Source organism: Ruditapes philippinarum, unplaced genomic scaffold (assembly GCF_026571515.1).
Source record: "Ruditapes philippinarum isolate M1 unplaced genomic scaffold, ASM2657151v2 ctg1855_1_1_1_1, whole genome shotgun sequence".
NCBI lineage: Eukaryota > Metazoa > Mollusca > Bivalvia > Venerida > Veneridae > Ruditapes > Ruditapes philippinarum.
In genome coordinates this window covers 109418-128904 of record NW_026854339.1, presented here as the reverse complement: position 1 = coordinate 128904, position 19487 = coordinate 109418, and the positions used below count along the sequence as shown (strand labels likewise).

At 33.4% G+C, this 19487-nt stretch overlaps 1 protein-coding gene across 1 annotated transcript in view; it reads right to left on the bottom strand.

The window, feature by feature from the left end:
* Positions 1–2005: 2005 nt before the first annotated feature.
* The window catches only part of LOC132739858 (activin receptor type-1-like), a 41379-nt gene continuing 23897 nt past the window's right edge, over positions 2006–19487 (bottom strand). The window contains exons 2-11 of the mRNA XM_060727668.1: positions 17208–17359; positions 16140–16335; positions 15123–15325; positions 12549–12671; positions 12189–12228; positions 10582–10674; positions 8059–8205; positions 6806–6958; positions 6529–6659; positions 2006–4292 (exon numbers count right to left, since the gene is read on the bottom strand). Coding sequence (XP_060583651.1) covers positions 4098–4292; positions 6529–6659; positions 6806–6958; positions 8059–8205; positions 10582–10674; positions 12189–12228; positions 12549–12671; positions 15123–15325; positions 16140–16335; positions 17208–17359 — 1433 coding nt within the window. The 3' untranslated portion in view covers positions 2006–4097. The remainder of the gene's footprint in view (positions 4293–6528; positions 6660–6805; positions 6959–8058; positions 8206–10581; positions 10675–12188; positions 12229–12548; positions 12672–15122; positions 15326–16139; positions 16336–17207; positions 17360–19487) is intronic.

The following is a 19487-nucleotide window of genomic DNA, read 5'->3' as shown; positions in this document are numbered from 1 at the left end:
CTCATCATTGTAATAAATGTCGTCTCCCTTTGAGCAAATTCTTGAGAGACGAACAGTCATGCTCTGCTTCGTCAAGCTAAATTCCTCTGTAAATTTTTTTATCAATAACTCTTACTAAATGATATAAGATTTAAAGAAAAAAAAAGAAAGAAAAAAGAAATTAGTACGAGACAGAAGTCTGATTCAGTAACTGGGGAAAAACATGTTACTACTATCACACTGTATCTGAAGCAAACTTACCAAACTACATTTTAGAATAAAGATACAGCTCTTATGTAATTTTCATAATGTCAAAAATCATAAAAAAGCGACACTTAAAGAAAGTCATGGGAGCCGCTTATTCATAGTCCAAAGATTGACGGAAAAGGGCCGGAAATTTGCGATTGGTGTTCAGGTCCTTATCCAAAGACAGATGGAAAGGGCCGGAAAGTTAAGATTGAACTTGCCCTGATTATTTTTCTTTTATTTCCTTAGATCCTTTTCCATTTATTTAGTTTAGATTATATGATATGGGCCAAAGACTTATCAGTCAGTGGTTTGCTCTGTTTAACTCCCAATTAAAAGTTTGTGTAATGTACGTGACAGAAAGAAAATAAATGTTTGAACTTAACATATTGACATCATTTTATGACACTGCTGAGTGTATTTTACAATCATTCAGACCTAACGATTCAAATTTTACACACAAAAATATTTAAATGATAAGTTAAGGTACATTTTGCATCAGAAATACATGTTTTATTATTTAGAAATATCAAACATGTGTTAAATATTGTTTAAACTTTGGATTTGTCAATGACAATGATAAAATAGTGGATTTAGAGCATGTTGCATGTTTAAAAACCGATTAAGGTAGCGCTGAACACATGCAGTAATTTGTAGCAAATATAGCTAAATGTAAACAAAGTAGTATTTTGACTTCCGTACAAAATACTAATTTACTATAGATTTACTAATTGCCAACAAAGTGAAAGAAGCAAAAGGTAGTTCCTATATATGGCAAATGATCTTTTTATTGATTTTGTTTTATTCATTTTTTTATTTGAAACTGTATAAAATACGAAACATTTAGTTTTTGAGAAATAAAAATTGTGGTAATTCTGAAGTAAAATTGGGCCTTTAAATAACAAATATCAAAAACATTTTGACCAATTGATGCCTCGTTTAGACAGCATTGTATATGTCCTATAAATATTGCTCGGTACCGTGAACACACTGACAATTTAGAAAGAAATTTAAACTTACCTTAGCCCAGGCTGATTAATAATTCGCTGAAGCTGTTATCTTTTTATATCTGTGAGCTAATTTATTGTATGATTTCAGTGACATGACATCACGTAACTCGCAGTATGATCACTTGAATGACAGAAAGTTGAAGAATTCAGTATTAACAGGCAGTTACTTTCAATATTTACACGAACTTTGCCTTATCCAGCCCCATTAAATGATGTTGGCCATTTTTATATTGCTAATAGTTCTGGGTAACTTCTGTAATATTTTCGGGAGGATAACTTTTACAAGCTTTCTGTCTCTGCTGGTTAAATCAGAGTATTGGTGTGATACTAATAATATATGTTATATATTGCGAACCGGATCGGAATATCCGCCCCGAGGGGACCCGCCCATTGGGAAGTACCGAGGCTTGCCGAGTTACCGCACATGCACGGGTTCCCGAGGTACGGAACCACAAACATAGGTCAGATATTTTTTTCTTGCATATTCTACCATATGCTATTATATTTTGAACTCTTTACCTTGATAAAGCAATTTTCCATGGACATTTATGTCATTACACTCGTAACTTTTTTCTTATAAAAGCGTATTATATTACAACGTCATTCATAACAGTAAAATTACATCATCCTAAGCGTGCCATTGTATAGCAAGCGACTCATCTGGCACCCTGCATTCCATATGAAATTTCCGGCAAGGGTAAAACTTACGGAAACATCAATATAATATGCAAGAAATCATGATCTTCCTATTAATAAACACAAGAAGTATGTACTCATTTGTTCTTTATTTCTCAGATCAGTTTTAAAAACGACTTCACATTTTAAATACACTGAAAAAATACAAAATGTACAAATAAGATGACAAATAAAAATTAGAATTCATAATAAATGATGATGATAAATCACAAATGACAATGTTATTTACAATGAAGAATGAATGATAACTGTCATGTAATGCAGTGAATAATGATTAAGATTATGTTTAACATTATTATGACAATGTTACAAATATCATTATTGATGATGATGATAATGATGATGATTGAAACAGTTGTGAAATTTCAATGATTATGACAAATGGTTAGCTATTTACACTTATGATTAAAGAACAATGATGACTGATGATGAATGATGATGATAAAAGTGATGATAACAGTGATAATAACAATACTCCCAGCTGTCAGGATATTATCAACATAATCATGGTTAAATATAAAATCAATTAACTAAATATTTCTACACTAATTAACAAGATATTTCAAATATCTCCATCTTATATTAACACTTTAAACACAGAGACTATACGTACATGTGTATATCTCAAATAAGTGTCAATAAAGTAAAACAGAAATGTTTTATTAGAACAGTTATTCCAGTACTGGTACAGTAAATCCCAATTTCATATAATCATTTACATATTCATGTATACAAGTACACTATTGTTTGCTACCTCAATCTTATATCATTAATAAAAGATATACATCCAATTAACTTGGGTAAACTTGGGTAAACATTTTGCAATTTGTTGACAATTTCTCCGACACTGCAAGTCTGTCTGTATCGTTTTTAAAGCTCCCGAAAATAAAATTGATAAAAAATATTGAGTATTAAGGCTGCAGTAAATTTCACTAACAGAGATTGTTCTTTAATTAAATGACAGATAAAAAAAATTCTTTGAATTTTCACAGTGAAACCTTCAAGCATTTTGCGAAAAAGTGATACATTTTTTGATAGAAACAAGATCACCTACTGTCAAATCATCTTTATATTAGCCCTACATGTTGCAAATGAACTTGTGTCTTGGGCTATTGGCCCTACATTTTGTAAATGAACTAATGTTTTGCGCTATTGGCACGGCATGTTGCAAATTAACTAGTGTTTTGGGCTATTGGCCCTACATGTTGCAAATGAAATTTGTTGTGCACTATTGGCCCTACATGTTGCAAATGAACTAGTGTTTTGGGCTATTGGCCCTACATGTTGCAAATGAAATTTGTTGTGCACTATTGGCCCTACATGTTGCAAATGAACTTTATGATTTGGGTTATTGGCCCTACATGTAACAAATGAACTAATGTTTTGGGCTATTGAACCTACAATTTATGTTCTGGGCTATGAACTTAATATTGGCAATACAAGAATGTGTCCAATATATTGGTCTTCCGTGATGTATGCTTAATGTATTGCATGTTAGGGTCTACATATTCACCCTGTATGTTGGCCATTTGTGTTGTGATGGCTTGACATTAGACCTATGTGCTGCAAACAGTCCTAATAAAGACCATGTGTATTAAATAATGAACTTAAAATATACCCTATGTGTTGCAATTCAAGTTAAAGTATTTCACCTCATCAATAATTTTCATTGCTATGTCATGTTGGACTGGTCAACCGTACCAGGAATTTACTGAACCAACTCCAGATTTGCCTAATATGTTCAACATACAGGCATTATTGTTGAAGCCAGAGCTTGACAGATAAATTTTTCTGGTTTTGTTAAAGAAGTCTCTCACCTGATTACTTCATAACAGAGCAATACAATTTTACTGACTTGTATTATGTTATCACTTGTGTGTAATAAACCAGTGCAGGTTCTAAGGACTGATCTACCCAAATAGCTCATGATTATACATGTATATTAGATGGTGACTCAACTTAATAATCATGATTAATTTCTATACTAATTTACTAGACCCTTCTAGTTAGTATCTATGATCTTAACATGCAAATCGATTTCTGGCAAAATGCCAAAACTGTTCATTGTCAACCAGTTTGCAAGCGAAGTCATAAATCAGATCTGACGATTTATTTATTCAAATCTAAATGAAGAATTTTGCACATTAAACTCCCAGCATTCACAAATCAAACGTCTGCCATCTTGTCTATTATTTTCTCGGAAATAATTTTATCTTTGAGACTGTTTTTATCCATGAGTTTGTCATCTTGCGCATCGTCCCAAAGTTTACGAAGTGTCTTTTTCAACCGTAACACTGTTAATCTTGCCTTGGGTTTCTGGTTCCAACATTCCTTCATTGTTCGTGATAACTGAGACAGCACCTGAAAATGATAACGAAGTACGTGATAACTGAGACAGAACCTGAAAATGATAACGAAGTACGTGATAACTGAGACAGAACCTGAAAATGATAACGAAGTACGTGATAACTGAGACAGCACCTGAAAATGATAACGAAGTACGTGATAACTGAGACAGAGTCTGAAAATTGATAACGAAGTACGTGATAACTGAGACAGAGTCTGAAAATGATAACGAAGTATGTGATAACTGAGACAGAGTCTGAAAATGATAACGAAGTACGTGATAACTGAGACAGAACCTGAAAATGATAACGAAGTACGTGATAACTGAGACAGAGTCTGAAAATTGATAACGAAGTACGTGATAACTGAGACAGAGTCTGGAAATGATAACGAATTACGTGATAACTGAGACAGAGTCTGAAAATTGATAACGAAGTACGTGATAACTGAGACAGAGTCTGAAAATGATAACGAAGTACGTGATAACTGAGACAGAGTCTAAAAATTGATAACGAAGTACGTGATAACTGAGACAGAGTCTGAAAATTGATAACGAAGTACGTGATAACTGAGACAGAGTCTGAAAAATGATAACGAAGTACGTGATAACTGAGACATAGTCTGAAAATGATAACGAAGTACGTGATAACTGAGACAGAACCTGAAAATTGATAACGAAGTACGTGATAACTGAGACAGAGTCTGAAAATGAATAACGAAGTACGTGATAACTGAGACAGAGTCTGAAAATGAATAACGAAGTACGTGATAACTGAGACAGAGTCTGAAAAATGATAACGAAGTACGTGATAACTGAGACAGAACCTGAAAATGAATAACGAAGTACGTGATAACTGAGACAGAGTCTGAAAATTGATAACGAAGTACGTGATAACTGAGACATTGTCTGAAAATGATAACGAAGTACGTGATAACTGAGACAGAACCTGAAAATGATAACGAAGTACGTGATAACTGAGACAGAATCTGAAAATGAATAACGAAGTACGTGATAACTGAGACAGAGTCTGAAAATTGATAACGAAGTACGTGATAACTAAGACAGAACCAGAAAATGATAACGAAGTACATGATAACTGAGACAGAGTCTGAAAATGATAACGAAGTACGTGATAACTGAGACAGAGTCTGAAAATTGATAACGAAGTACGTGATAACTGAGACAGAGTCTGAAAATTGATAACAAATCACATAAATTCTGCAATTTTTCACTGGCTAGCGCATTGGATTATATATATCTATTTCATTCAATGTAATGTGGCAACGTATACCCCACAATTAAACTGTACCATGTATGACATACGTTAGCATTATTTCAGGCACAAATGGGCACCCAAGTAGAACTACCTAGGTTCCGTAAGCTAGCTGGATAGCTTCCTCACATGAAAGAATCCAAAAGTCCCTGTCGTGATTCAAACCCACAGCTGTGAGAGGCAAGTGATTTGAAGTCAACAAACTTACCCACTTGGTCAAGGACATTAGACAATACAACCCATGATGTAAACTTTATTTACAAAAACAAAAAAGCTGTTACCCTGGAGTTTTAGATATACACAAATTTTATTTACAATTTCATGAGCTTTTAATTTGCTCCAGCAATGAAGCATATGACTCACAGAAATTTCCATAAATATCCTTCAGATTGTGGATCAGTATCAATTATTTGTCATTCATCATAATAACAGACAATCTTTTGAAATATATAGCTATGAATGGTATTTCTAGTTCATAGTAGTGAACAGTTTAGACGTTCTGATTCAATGCTAAGTTGACTGCTCACAGAAATGATCACAAACAGGACCATGTGTAACCAATGGCTATGTTTTATTCAAGTGTAGCAACAGGACAGCCTGTCAGTCAATTTGCATAAAAACTGTAAATACTGTAAAGGTCCATTCAGCTCAACTTGACAACAAACAAGAGTTGTCCATGAGAACAACTGGCTCAACTATTGTCAGTGGTTTACAATAAGAAAAGGGTCATAACTCTGTAAAAAAATAAAGGTAACTCAGAGTTATGGAACCTGTGCTCATCATATTAGAAAAACATAGAGAACAAGTGTGATCGGTTTCAACCCATTTCCTTCAGTAGTTTTCGAAATACCAACTTGCACGGAAAAACTGAATCAAAGCGAAACACCAACTATAAAGTTCCCCCTTTTCTCCAGAAAGTTAAGCTAAATATGAGAGTGATGTGACTTTAATAAGGGGATATAGAGAGAGAAACATACTGTATCTGAGGACCATCTGTTAGGTATAACTGGCCTATACTGGTCTACAACAACTACTTTACGCATGTCTTCAAACGACGGATCTGACGGAACCATGTCCCAAAATGGCGGCTTGTAATCTTCTACGATACCTGAAATGTTCATCAAATAGAGCATATCACATTACATGTAAAATTGAATTATATTTATATATATCAACAGTGAAAGTGTTATAGTTTAAAAGTCATATAACTTAAACTTCAACAAAAATAAAGCCGAAAATTTTTCATTATCATACCTTGTGAGTAACATCTTCTGGCTATCTCCCACAGTACGAGAGAGAACGCGTAGATATCTACACATTTAAAGCTGTCAAATATATCCGGATTTAACGTCTCGTCTAATAGTTCCGGTGCCATGTATCTCTTTGTACCCACTTTATTATTTGAGCCTGAAATTACAGAAATAATTATCAATAAAAATCATAAATTGAAATGTCATAAATGCTTTTACCACATACCTGTGCCGCTTTTACGACTCTGTAAAAATGGTATTGTACAACCATGTATATATTTTAAAGTGACGTCATTTGCAATATGTCCGTGGCCGAGTAGTTAAGGTCATTGACTTCAAACCACTTGCTCCTCATCGATGTGGGTTCGAATCCCCACAGGGACTTTGGATTCTTTCATGTGAGGAAGCTATCCAGCTAGCTTATGGAATGTCGGTGGTTCTACTCAGGTGCCCGTTCGTGCCTGAAATAATGCACCGAAGGGCATCTGAGGTATTCCTCCACCAGGAAAGCTGGAACGTCGCGATATGACCTAGATTGTGTTGATGCGACATAAAACCCAAACAAACAAAATTTGCATTATTATACAAACATAGTGTAAAGACATGTAAAGAAAAGTTAGTGTTACACTATATGTGTGTCAATGAAAAAATGAATATTTTTCACTTTATTTTGGGTATGTGATAAATTAAATATTCAAAAATAAGTTTCAAAAAAAGTTTCAAAATAAGCTGACAGTAGGACAGCACGCTTGACTATTCTTAGTGCTTGATAGTAAAACAAGAGTCTGGATAATTCTGTCAAAATCCATGTTAGAGTTATGGGCCTTGGACAATGACCTTCTATTATGCTCTAAAATGAGTGTGCAATTTACTTCAGTAGTTTTGGAGATACCAACTTGCACACAAAAAATAATCCATCATGATGCTGATGCCAGTGGGAGTACAATAGCTTTTCCAACTCTTTGAATAGTTCACCTGTTTTCACTCAATTATTTGCTATTTCGTCACCATTTTCTCCATTCCAGAACTAACAACATATCTACAGTTACTCCAAGCACGATGAACCTATACATGGGCATCTTCCTTTAAGCTTCAACCAAAGCACAATCAATCATACCAAAAAGACAGGTGAGTGAATGAACCCTACACAATTATTTAACAGCGTTTCGTACATTACAGTGGTAAATTTAGATGTTTAACCACAAATTACAGGGGTCTGACACCACAAAATTATCTGTGTTTGATAAAAATATTTACCTAGGTCAAGATAATTCTCCTCACATTTATGTAGAACAGCAAGACCCAGATCTGCTATACAAGCTGTGCCATCTTTTCGTACTAAAATATTCTTTGACTTAATATCTCTATGTGCTATTGCAGGTTTACCTCGATTTCCCATTATCTCTGTAATATATAATTATCATAATTATCATCCTTTATAAATTATCATAACTATCTATGTAATTTATCATTTTTATTTTTCTATATAAATTACCATAATTATCATTCTAAATAAATTGTCTTTCTATATAAATCAAAATTATCCTTGTATATGAATTATTCTAACACGACCCACATTTTTCCCTATTGAACATAGAAGAACCGAAAGTGTGCATTATTATCCTATAAAATCACTCTTTGACATGCTATATTTAGACATGTGACGTAATCATTATACACGTGACGTAACAAGTAAAATGTGATGCGCTGAAAATAAGTACGGAAACAAATCAGGCTCAATTTAGCTTAATATCAGGTATGGCAGCATTTATTTGTTGATGTCATGTTAGAATCAAAATAATATATCCAAATCGGTGATAGAATCGTTTGATAACATCACTGTTTGTCATTCGGATGGGTATCATTATATCACTCGAGTTACGCCTTCTTGATAAAATTCCTCGCATCCAAACTCCAAACAGTGATTTTATTAGGCAAACACAGTTTGGGAAATATTATTTCTTAATCAAAATTATAACTATTTATTACATGCTTTTCGATGGTTTATAGAAATATATCAGTGAATTAAAACTGATAATTTCACTGTTTGAAACAGTGAAATTATCAATTTGATAATTTCACTGTTTTGAATTCAAGCCCCTTACGTTGTTTCAGTGAAAGACCAGCGTACAAAGAACTGGAAACCAACCTAATAACGTGACGTCGTAAATGACATCACATTGTATAATTATTTGGCGCGCTATTCATTTATTATTAGGTAAAAATGTCCTTTTTAACGTTTGATTGCATGTAATAAAAAGAAAATTTGTTTAGTTTAGTGTAAGATCGAAATATATTTCACCTCGTGAACACCAAAAGCTCATATTTCACTCGTGGCTACGCCACTCGTGAAATATACCTTTTGGTGCTCACTCGGTGAAATATATTCCGATCTTACACTGAACTTAACAAATATCCTCTATATAAGAATTGTTGTTTTATATAAATTATATAATTATCATTTGTATATGAATTATTTTAATTAACTGTATATATAAACTATCATTACATGATACACATAATTATCATTTCTAATATGCGTTATCATAATTATCATTATATTGAATTATCATTAATTATCATTTTTATAGTGAATTAATCATTTTATATAAATCACATTATGATCTACGTGTATTATATAATTCATATAACATACCTGTATGTAAATGTACCAGTCCGGCACAAGCACTGTGCATTAATCATAGCATACTTTCGTGGTCTAGTGTATTATATAATTCATATAACATACCTGTATGTAAATGTACCAGTCCGGCACACGCACTGTGCATTAATCATAGCATACTTTCGTGGTCTAGTGTATTATATAATTCATATAACATACCTGTATGTAAATGTACCAGTCCGGCACAAGCACTGTGCATTAATCATAGCATACTTCCGTGGTCTAGTGTATTATTATAATTCATATAACATTACCTGTATGTAAATGTACCAGTCCGGCACATGCACTGTGGCATTAATCATAGCATACTTTTGTGGTCTAGTGTGTTATATAATTCATATAACATACCTGTATGTAAATGTACCAGTCCGGCGCATGCACATGTGCATTAATCATAGCATACTTTTGGTCTAGTGTTTATATAATTCATATAACATACCGTATGTAAATGTACCAGTCCGGCCACATGCACTGCTGCATTAATCGTAGCATACTTTCGTGGTCTAGTGTATAATATAATTCATATAATATACCTGCCTATGTAAATGTACCAGTCCGGCACAGGCACTGTGCATTAATCGTAGCATACTTTCGTGGTCTAGTGTATTATATAATTCATATAACATACCTGTATGTAAATGTACCAGTCCGGCACATGCATTGTGCATTAATCGTAGCATACTTCCGTGGTCTAGGTGTATATATAATTCATTATAACATACCTGTATGTAAATGTACCAGTCCGGCACAGGCACTGTGCAATTAATCATAACATACTTTTCGTGGTCTAGTGTATTATATAATTCATATAACATACCTGTATGTAAATGTACCAGTCCGGCACAATGCACTGTGCATTAATCGTAACATACTTTCATGGTCTAGTGTATTATATAATTCATATAACATACCTGTATGTAAATGTACCAGTCCGGCACAGGCACTGTGCATTAATCATAACATACTTCCGTGGTCTAGTGTATTATATAATTCATATAATATACCTGTATGTAAATGTACAAGTCCGGCACATGCACTGTGCATTAATCATAACATACTTCCGTGGTCTAGTGTATAATATAATTCATATAACATACCTGTATGTAAATGTACAAGTCCGGCACATGCACTGTGCATTAATCGTAACATACTTTCGTGATCTAGTGTATAATATAATTCATATAACATACCTGTATGTAAATGTACAAGTCCGGACATGCACTTGCTTTTAATCGAAATTTTTCGTTTCTAGTGTTTATTTGAAATAATCGTATAGTGAGCCTTAGCGTATACTGCATTTTCAACCAATTTGTGTGCACGATTACTGATGTCAGCCTAAATCAAAACAATAAATTAGCTCACAGATATTCAAAAATAACCATTAATTCATAATTTTTACGATCGTTTCTAATTTTTCATCAAAGCTAACTGTCTTAAAATGTCAATAGAGTAAATAATTCTAACCTCGACCTTTGACCTGGCAAATTTGTATTATGGACCTCTTGTGAAGAAGTTGCCCTTATAAGTTACCATGGAAACCACAAATATATCTAAGTCAACAAAATCACTATAAGCTGTATACCTCTTGTTTTGACTTGACCCAGTGACCTCAAAATCAATAGGAGTCATCTAACCTCCATGCCAAATATGAAGACTGTGGGCCAAAGGAATCTTCAAGTTACTTGGGTGACAAGTTTTTAAAGTCAAGGGCCCCTGTGACTTTGACCTTTTGACCCAGTGACCCCAAAATCAATAGGGTCATCTACTAATCATGATCTAACCTCCATGCCAAATATGAAGACTGTGGGCCAAAAAGGAAAACCCTCAAGTATTGCGGACAACGAAAACCAACGACGATCGGAAATACGTCCCGGAATGGTGGGAAGGAAAAGCTGTTTCCAGAAACCCCCCCCTTTAAAACCAACTTCGTTTGCGGGGGTTTAAAAACTACTTTAAAAAACCTGTTCACAAAAACCCCCTTAAAATCTGAAATTTAAAGGGGACCCTCAACATCATTGGTAGCTTTAATAACTGAGTACATTGGGAAAAAGGCCTATGGGGTTAAACTGAGATAAAGCGCTAAAATTGGGCAGTTTTTTAAACATGGCGCAGTGTAACATAGTTTTGCCCTTTAACCCCATCCCTCAAAAATTTTAACCAAAAGATAAAAGTTTTAAAATTAAAGTTTGTTTGGGTAAAAGGAAAAGCTAATAAGAATGGACCCCCTTTTAAAATCTTTCCCGGAAACCCCACCCAGACAAAAAGAAATTTTATTTAAAAAGTTTTTTTTACTTAATGAAAACAACGGGTTTGGGCCCCTTTTTTTGACGAGGTTTAAACCCCCAAATGTGGACACCCAATAAAATTTAACATAAATTTAGTTTTTCAAAAAAAAACCCCTTTGTCATACAGAGACGTATTTTCCTTGCAGTAACTCCAAAAGTGGGAAAGGGCAAGTTTTTGGGTTCTTATAAAATCCCAAAAGTTCAAGGGGTAAAAAATTGAAAAAAAAAACCCCCAAGTAACAGAAAAAGAGGGGGACATATTTTTCCCCCTTTTGGCAGCTTTAAAAATATTTGAAAATTTTTAACATCCCTGGTTTTTAATAACCGAGTATATTAGGTTCGTAAAAGACACTTTTTGTATATTCCGTCCACGTCCCAACTCGCCGTCACGTGGAAAAAATTATTTTCCGGAAACCCACTTTCTCCTTTTGAAAATTTTCCCTTCCAAAAGATTTTTACCTATAATATAAAGATATATTACCTATAGTATAAAGATATTTTACCTATAATATTGTTTTCACTGTGCAACAAAGACTTATCCTTAAGAAAATCTACTTGGTTAAATTCACCTTTGTTTTTCAGCTTTTTAATTAAAATGGCACTCCACTGAGGCCTTTTTGATATGACAGGACTTAAAATATTTTTTTCTTGAGATTTGGATACAACAGCTTTCCATATTCTCTTACCTGTTGATCAAAAAAAAAACACTCAACAAAATGTCATCTCACAAGAATGTCCTGTCTTTTTGCAACCATGAATTAATACAGTGGCAAAAAAACAAAAAAACAAACAGAAACGTTACCTATACATTCTAGGAGTTGCACCTGTCTAGCGACTGTTTGTTGAACAAGGAAAGGTAACCCTGATCCACTACCACTGGTACAAGATTCATCCAACATCTCCTATAAAACATAATTATTATAAAATTAAGGTTAAAAACTGTTCACTATATAGGGAAAAAAATGTGTAAGCGGCCAAAAAGCTTAGTCGGTAAAAGTCCCAAAATGGTATTCCAAGGGTCTTGGGTTCAAGTCACAGTCCCTGGGTTCAAGTCCCGGTCCCCGGGTTCATGTCCCGGTCAGGCTGCACATTTATCTCACCCTGTACCATAACATTGGTCACCTTGTTTTTATATTTCAAATATCTTATACTACACCGTAACTGCTGTAAGTTAGATAAGATGAAAATAATCAGGAAATTTTCCATTTGTTGAATTACCGTATTTACAATATACCAACCACAAATTTACCCCCAAAAAATATATATCAACATTTTTTTTTTTTTTTTTTTTTTTTTTTTTAATAATTGTTGGCCATATCACAGTAAAGTATTGCCAATGTACCAACCACAAATTTACAAAAAAAATACATGTATATTTAAAACAAAATTTTCTTAAAAAATAATTCCATTAAAGTGACATTATGCTCATATTTTCATAGTCAAGTTGAGCTGATTTGACTTTATATTTCAAAAGATTGACTGTCAAAATGGTGTTTGACCAACAGTTGATATTGGAAAATGTTTAGGATAAAATTATAAATCTGACTAAAATTTAAAAAGACAGAAATTCCATTTGGATCTGTGTGATATTTATTGTTTTTGCAACCTTTATTATCAAATTGAAAGTATGTATGGCAAAATGAAAACTTATTTTGATCTTCACACGTTCACTCACTATATACCCTTGGATGGGCATAATGTCATTTTAAATTTTCAAAAACAGGATAACTAAATTTTTCAAGCATAGGATAATTAACAACACATTACATTTTAATAACCATTACTCATTAGTCTTAGAAATTGATTTTCAATTTAATCTTGTTTATGTTCAAGATTACTTTTTTTTTTAATTTATTAAGTTTCAACTGAGAATTTTTGTTCAATAATTGGATGGTGGATTATAGTGGTTAAGAAAAACCCCTATCCTTCCCCCATTCCCTATCGTTCCATCACACAGTAAGAGTCACTTGAGTTAGATATTATACGATACACTATGCTCAAATATTAAACTTGTAAATATTGATAATTGCTACACAGTCTCTTTGTAAATACTGGTATAAAACAAGAGTGTTTTGACTTCACAAAAAGTAAACAAGTTCTATTTTAAACTCTACACACTATAGGTGGACACATAAACATATAGTGTCATTACAAAAATCTAGTAGTTTTTTTTTTATAAAGAAAGGACCATCTCTACTTGACTCATAATAGGGAATGTAGCTCCCCAGTTGGTATATTCTTTAATTCAAATAAGATAATTGAGCCGCGTCACGACAAAACCAACATAGTGCCTTTGCGACCAGCATGGATCCAGACCAACCTGCCAATCCGCGCACTCTGATCATGATCCATGTTGTTCGCTATCAGTTTCTCTACTTGTTATAGGGTTTGTAAGTGAACAGCATGGATCCTGATCAGACTGCGCCGATGCGCAGGCTGGTCTGGATCCAGCAAACCCATTATGTTGGTTTTGTTAGCGGCTTATATTTAGTATGAATTTTATAGAAGTCAATAGTTTTCTATGATTAACATATTTAACTCAAAGATGAGCATACTCTATATCTTTAACTTCTGAATACAGTCATTTGATTTAAAATTTTGTATTTACTAGCCAGTATTCCAGTTTTGAATTTATTCTACTATATACTTAACTAAATTTTCTTAAAATTTACACTGGCCCGAACTAATTTTCACTGGCCAAGTGCTAAATTTGATGACTGTGAATATATAAGCATATTTTCCAAGGTGTGATTCTTTGATTTATTTAAATAAAAACCCAGACATGTGAGCAAATAATTCAACAGCAATTGTGAAAATGAAACAAGTTTAACACTTTCAAGGAATTATCTAGAAACAGTGAAAGTGAAAACAGATTTATGGTTCCTGCACTATGACCTTCCAACATGAAACCGCAAAAAAAAAACAAACTTGTGTCCCAATTGAACATCTGTATTAATAAATGAGAAATGAAGTGACTGATTTGCTTTCAGAACTATAAATGTACATTTTATATGATATCAATACTGACTTTAAGGGGAGCAGTGGCCTAGTGGTTAAGGTGTCTGCCTCTCAACGTAGGGATCATGGGTTCGAGCCCTACTCAGGTCACGACCATGTCTCTTCATGTGACACAAGTACTGGTTGGTTCCAGGAAGCAGATTCGAAAGTGATTAATATAAGTTGCAATAACTTTCGGAAACGAGCTTTCATAAATATGTTTAAACTAAACAGTTTCTAAGCTAATACGGACTTTGTTGTGTGCAGTATAGCTCCTCGCTATAGTCTAGTCAGGGTAAAAAAAAAGACCTATCAAATTTCATTACAACTTTTTACGAACATGTTAATACACTGACCCTAAGTGTTGTGTCCCCTATCTGTTGTGCGCGTAACTCATCGTGTCCAAGAAGTAGATTTTCTTTATGTGATAGCTCGTTCATCTTCCTCTGATGTCTCCATTTACACAGAAACATCACAAACGCGAGCACGATAATAAATCCGATAAACGGAAGAGCTATAAAGATGGCCATATCTCTAGTGGCGCCACCATCGTGTGTTTCTACAATAAAAAATAACATTGTCTAAAAATAAATAAATGAAAACAACAATGCATATAACACATTATACAGTTGTATATAACAAATATGACAGCAGCATCAACTATTCTCAGTGTGTGACAGTAAGAAAAGGGGCATAAATAGTTTGTAATTACTGCTATGAAATATGTAAATTAATTAACAAAATGAATAAAGTCAATTAAGTAATAACAGCATAGTTTTAGACATGTCCTTTTGATAAAGCACCTGCTACTTTTAAAGGAACTCCACCGAGGTCTAAAAGCCTAGAAACATAAAACTTGAAAATCTTACAAATATCAAGTGAAGCACTGACAACGAAAAAAGAATAACAAAGAAAGATACTCAGAATTAATTTGAAAACTGGTTTTTGTGCTATAGTTAGCTGGATTTAAGTGAAATGCATTGCAAAACTTTTCCTTTTGGGGTCATTTTACACAATAAAAATGATTATACCGGAAAAACAAGCTGAGAGAATGACCTGAAAATTTTCGCTACCAAATTTTTGGTCAAGACCTTTATCAATTGGTACACAATTCTCAGAAAATATCTGTTCATTTCAGAAAACCTCAGTGAAGTCCCTTTAATGTTATGAACGAATTTACGTCATTTAAAGACATATAAAATTTTGTCAATTTTTTTTTTTTCAAATCTGTATTGATAATCAACAACTAAAAATCAACCATACAATGATATCGTTTCTATCAATGACAGCACTATAAATTTGTCATCTAGATATTTTGTTATCACATATCACATTTGTCATATATTTATCAACTGTCTGAGATCACTATTTACCTGGATGTATGGCAGGATAAGGTAACCTGGCTGGTGTGAGATCATCGTTACATCGTGTACCATTAGAACAACAACTCACGGCAACAACGTGGTTATCTTTTATTGTACATAAAACGCGGTTACCAAAATCCATATACGTACAACCCCATTCTGTTCTCTCATTCTGACCTTTCTCTACAACTAATGCCTTGTAACACTGTAACGTAGGAATAAAACAACATTTATTACATTATCCTAGCCAATAAAACATTCAATACATAACAAATTAATAACGAGCCTTTAACAAATTAATAATTTTGTTCTCTACAACTAATGCCTTGTAACACTGTAACGTAGGAATAAAACAAACATTCATTACATTATTGTAGCCAATTAAACATTCAATACATAACAAATTAATAACAAGCCTTTAACAAATTAATAATTTTGTTCTCTACAACTAATGCCTTGTCACACTGTAAAGTAGGAATAAAACAACATTAATTACATTATCGTAGCCAATAAAACATTCAATATAGAACAAATTAATAAAGAGCCTTTAACAAATTAATAACTTTGTCAATAATTTCATAACCAATATATGACCCAAAATCATTTTTCGTTTGTCTGTTTCGAAGAAAAGTCAAGTTATTATGATAGCTGCAGCATCACTGTAATGTCATTGTCGTGGAAAAACTTCATTCAAACATGTTAAAAAGGCATCAACATGAAACTTAGAATACTAATTGATTATTTTGACAAGGTGCAGTTGTTCGACAAGGGGCATAATTCTGAAAGCTAGATTTTTGAAGTTATGCCCCTCTTTTACTTAAATTTTTTGTGTCAAGACATCTCGTACATCAAGTACATTTAGCCAAGGAACAATGTGTTGGCTAAACTGTGCTCTTTTAAAGTAAAAGTATTTTTCTGCCTCATTGGGCAGGAAAATTACATAGGTAGGCATTATGCTTTTATCAAACTTTGGATATATTTATGATAATTACTGGTTATACAAATCAAAATTGTTTGGGATAGATTCTGCTAAAACAATGTTTCACTTATGACTCGTGAAATTTCCAAGACACTTACCCCAGAAAATGTTTCACAATAGTCCTGTCCCATGGGACATTTATCTCTAGGAAAACATGTACAGTTAAACCTTGGCTTGTCAGTGTAATTCATCTTGGCTATCAGATCTTCATCTAAACTTGACCTTGACTCCTGCACATCTTCACCTTGACCTGAATATAGAAAGTAGGTCAACATTCCGTTACCATGGTAAAAAATTCTAAATTACATCACAACCAATTACCAAGATGAAATTTTAAATACATTAGCCAGAAGTGACTTGGTAAAGTTTTATAACTTGTCACACTTAACTTGTATTTTTATTATTCATTTATTTCATTGATTGATTGATTGATTGATTGATTGATTGATTGACTGATTGAATGATTGACTGAACAATAGAACAACCGATCAGCCCACCTTCAACCATCCAATTCACTCATTCATCTAGTTTTGTTTTGGTTTCTTGCTTTGTTGATTTTTGTGTTAGTTAAATGAAACAATTACCTCCCTTTCCCAGTTCAACAAAACCATTTGTTATTCTGAGGAAAGTTACCTCCCTTTCCCAGTTCAACAAAATCATTTGTTATTCTGAGGAAAGTTACCTCCCTTTCCCAGTTCAACAAAATCATTTGTTATTCTGAGGATAGTTACCTCCCTTTCCCAGTTCAACAAAGGCTGTGACTAAAAAAAGGATTGGAGCACCACACTAAATACCGTATTCCGGTATATACCGGACAAGGCGCTTGAATGATAAAATGCTAAAATCTTGTCTTTTTACCCAACGGAATGAACTTTAACAGGTCTAATTCATCTTTTCACACCGAATCAAGTACGATAATCAAGGAAAAATGTAAAATTCGGCGAAAAAAACGATATTTGTCTATTTTGTGATCATGATTTCTGCAAGCGTCTAGAGGTACTGCTCCAATCCTGTATTGAGCTAAATCCTTCAACAAAACCATTTGTTATTCTAAGGATAGTTACCTCCCTTTCCCAGTTCAACAAAACCATTTATTATTCTGAGGATAGTTACCTCCCTTTCCCAGTTCAACAAAACCATTTATTATTCTGAGGATCGTTACTTCCCTTTCCCAGTTCAACAAAACCATTTGTTATTCTGAGGATAGTTACCTCCCTTTCCCAGTTCAACAAAACCATTTGTTATTCTTAGAATAGTTACCTCCCTTTCCCAGTTCAACAAAACCATTTGTTATTCTGAGGATAGTTACCTCCCTTTCCCAGTTCAACAAAACCATTTCTTATTCTGAGGATAGTTACCTCCCTTTCCCAGTTTAACAAAACCATTTCTTATTCTGAGGATAGTTACCTCCCTTTCCCAGTTTAACAAAACCATTTCTTATTCTTAGGATAGTTACCTCCCTTTCCCAGTTTAACAAAACCATTTCTTATTCTGAGGATAGTTACCTCCCTTTCACAGTTCAACAAAACCAAATGGCAATTCTTATTCTAAGGATAGTTTGAGTTTCATTCTACCAATATTGACTTCAGACAATTAAAGAACTTGACACAAAATCTTGGCTTAATTAGAATATGATTAGACCATTTTAAGTCAGACATAAGGTAGACAGCTTCTACTGTTATACTTCCAAATATGCCAGCTGATATAGGTCAGTACTGATCGCACAGGTTAGGGTCAGTATTCAGCCGCCGCCAGCAGACTCAATGTAAATATACAAACTGACCAACTCTTTTAACTATCTGCTTTCAAATCTTTTATTTTATTTATTTAATCTTGAAATCCCAAGATTTGAAAATAGACAGTTCCAAAAGTGTAGATCTGACCTGTCCATATTAAAAATTCATCGCAGTGTAATTGGTAAATTGTTTTTCAAACTATTTTTCATAACCATATAACCATAACTTTACATTAAAACATCTGTGGCCTGAAAGAATATAATGTAATAAAAGAAGCAAAGATCAAAAACCTTCTGATCAAACACTAAACAGCTCGTTTTGTATGATTATCCTTAAATTATTTACAAACAACCTCCTTTTCATTTAATATATTTCTTTCTTTTTTAAAAAAGTGTTTCTCTGCGCAATGAAAAAATAGAAGATCTCTCGTCATTAATTCAGCAGCATGGACGTTATTCACGCACGTGATGGTACATTTGTAAACGTAATCTCATCAAAACACCACTAGGCAGGGAACACTTTTAGACAAAATTTGCCGTGACTTCGCACAAATCACTCAATCCTTTACATGTTATATTGAAAACATTAAACCCAACCCCATAATTCCCTCTAATTTATGCAAATGAGATAAGCAGTTCTATC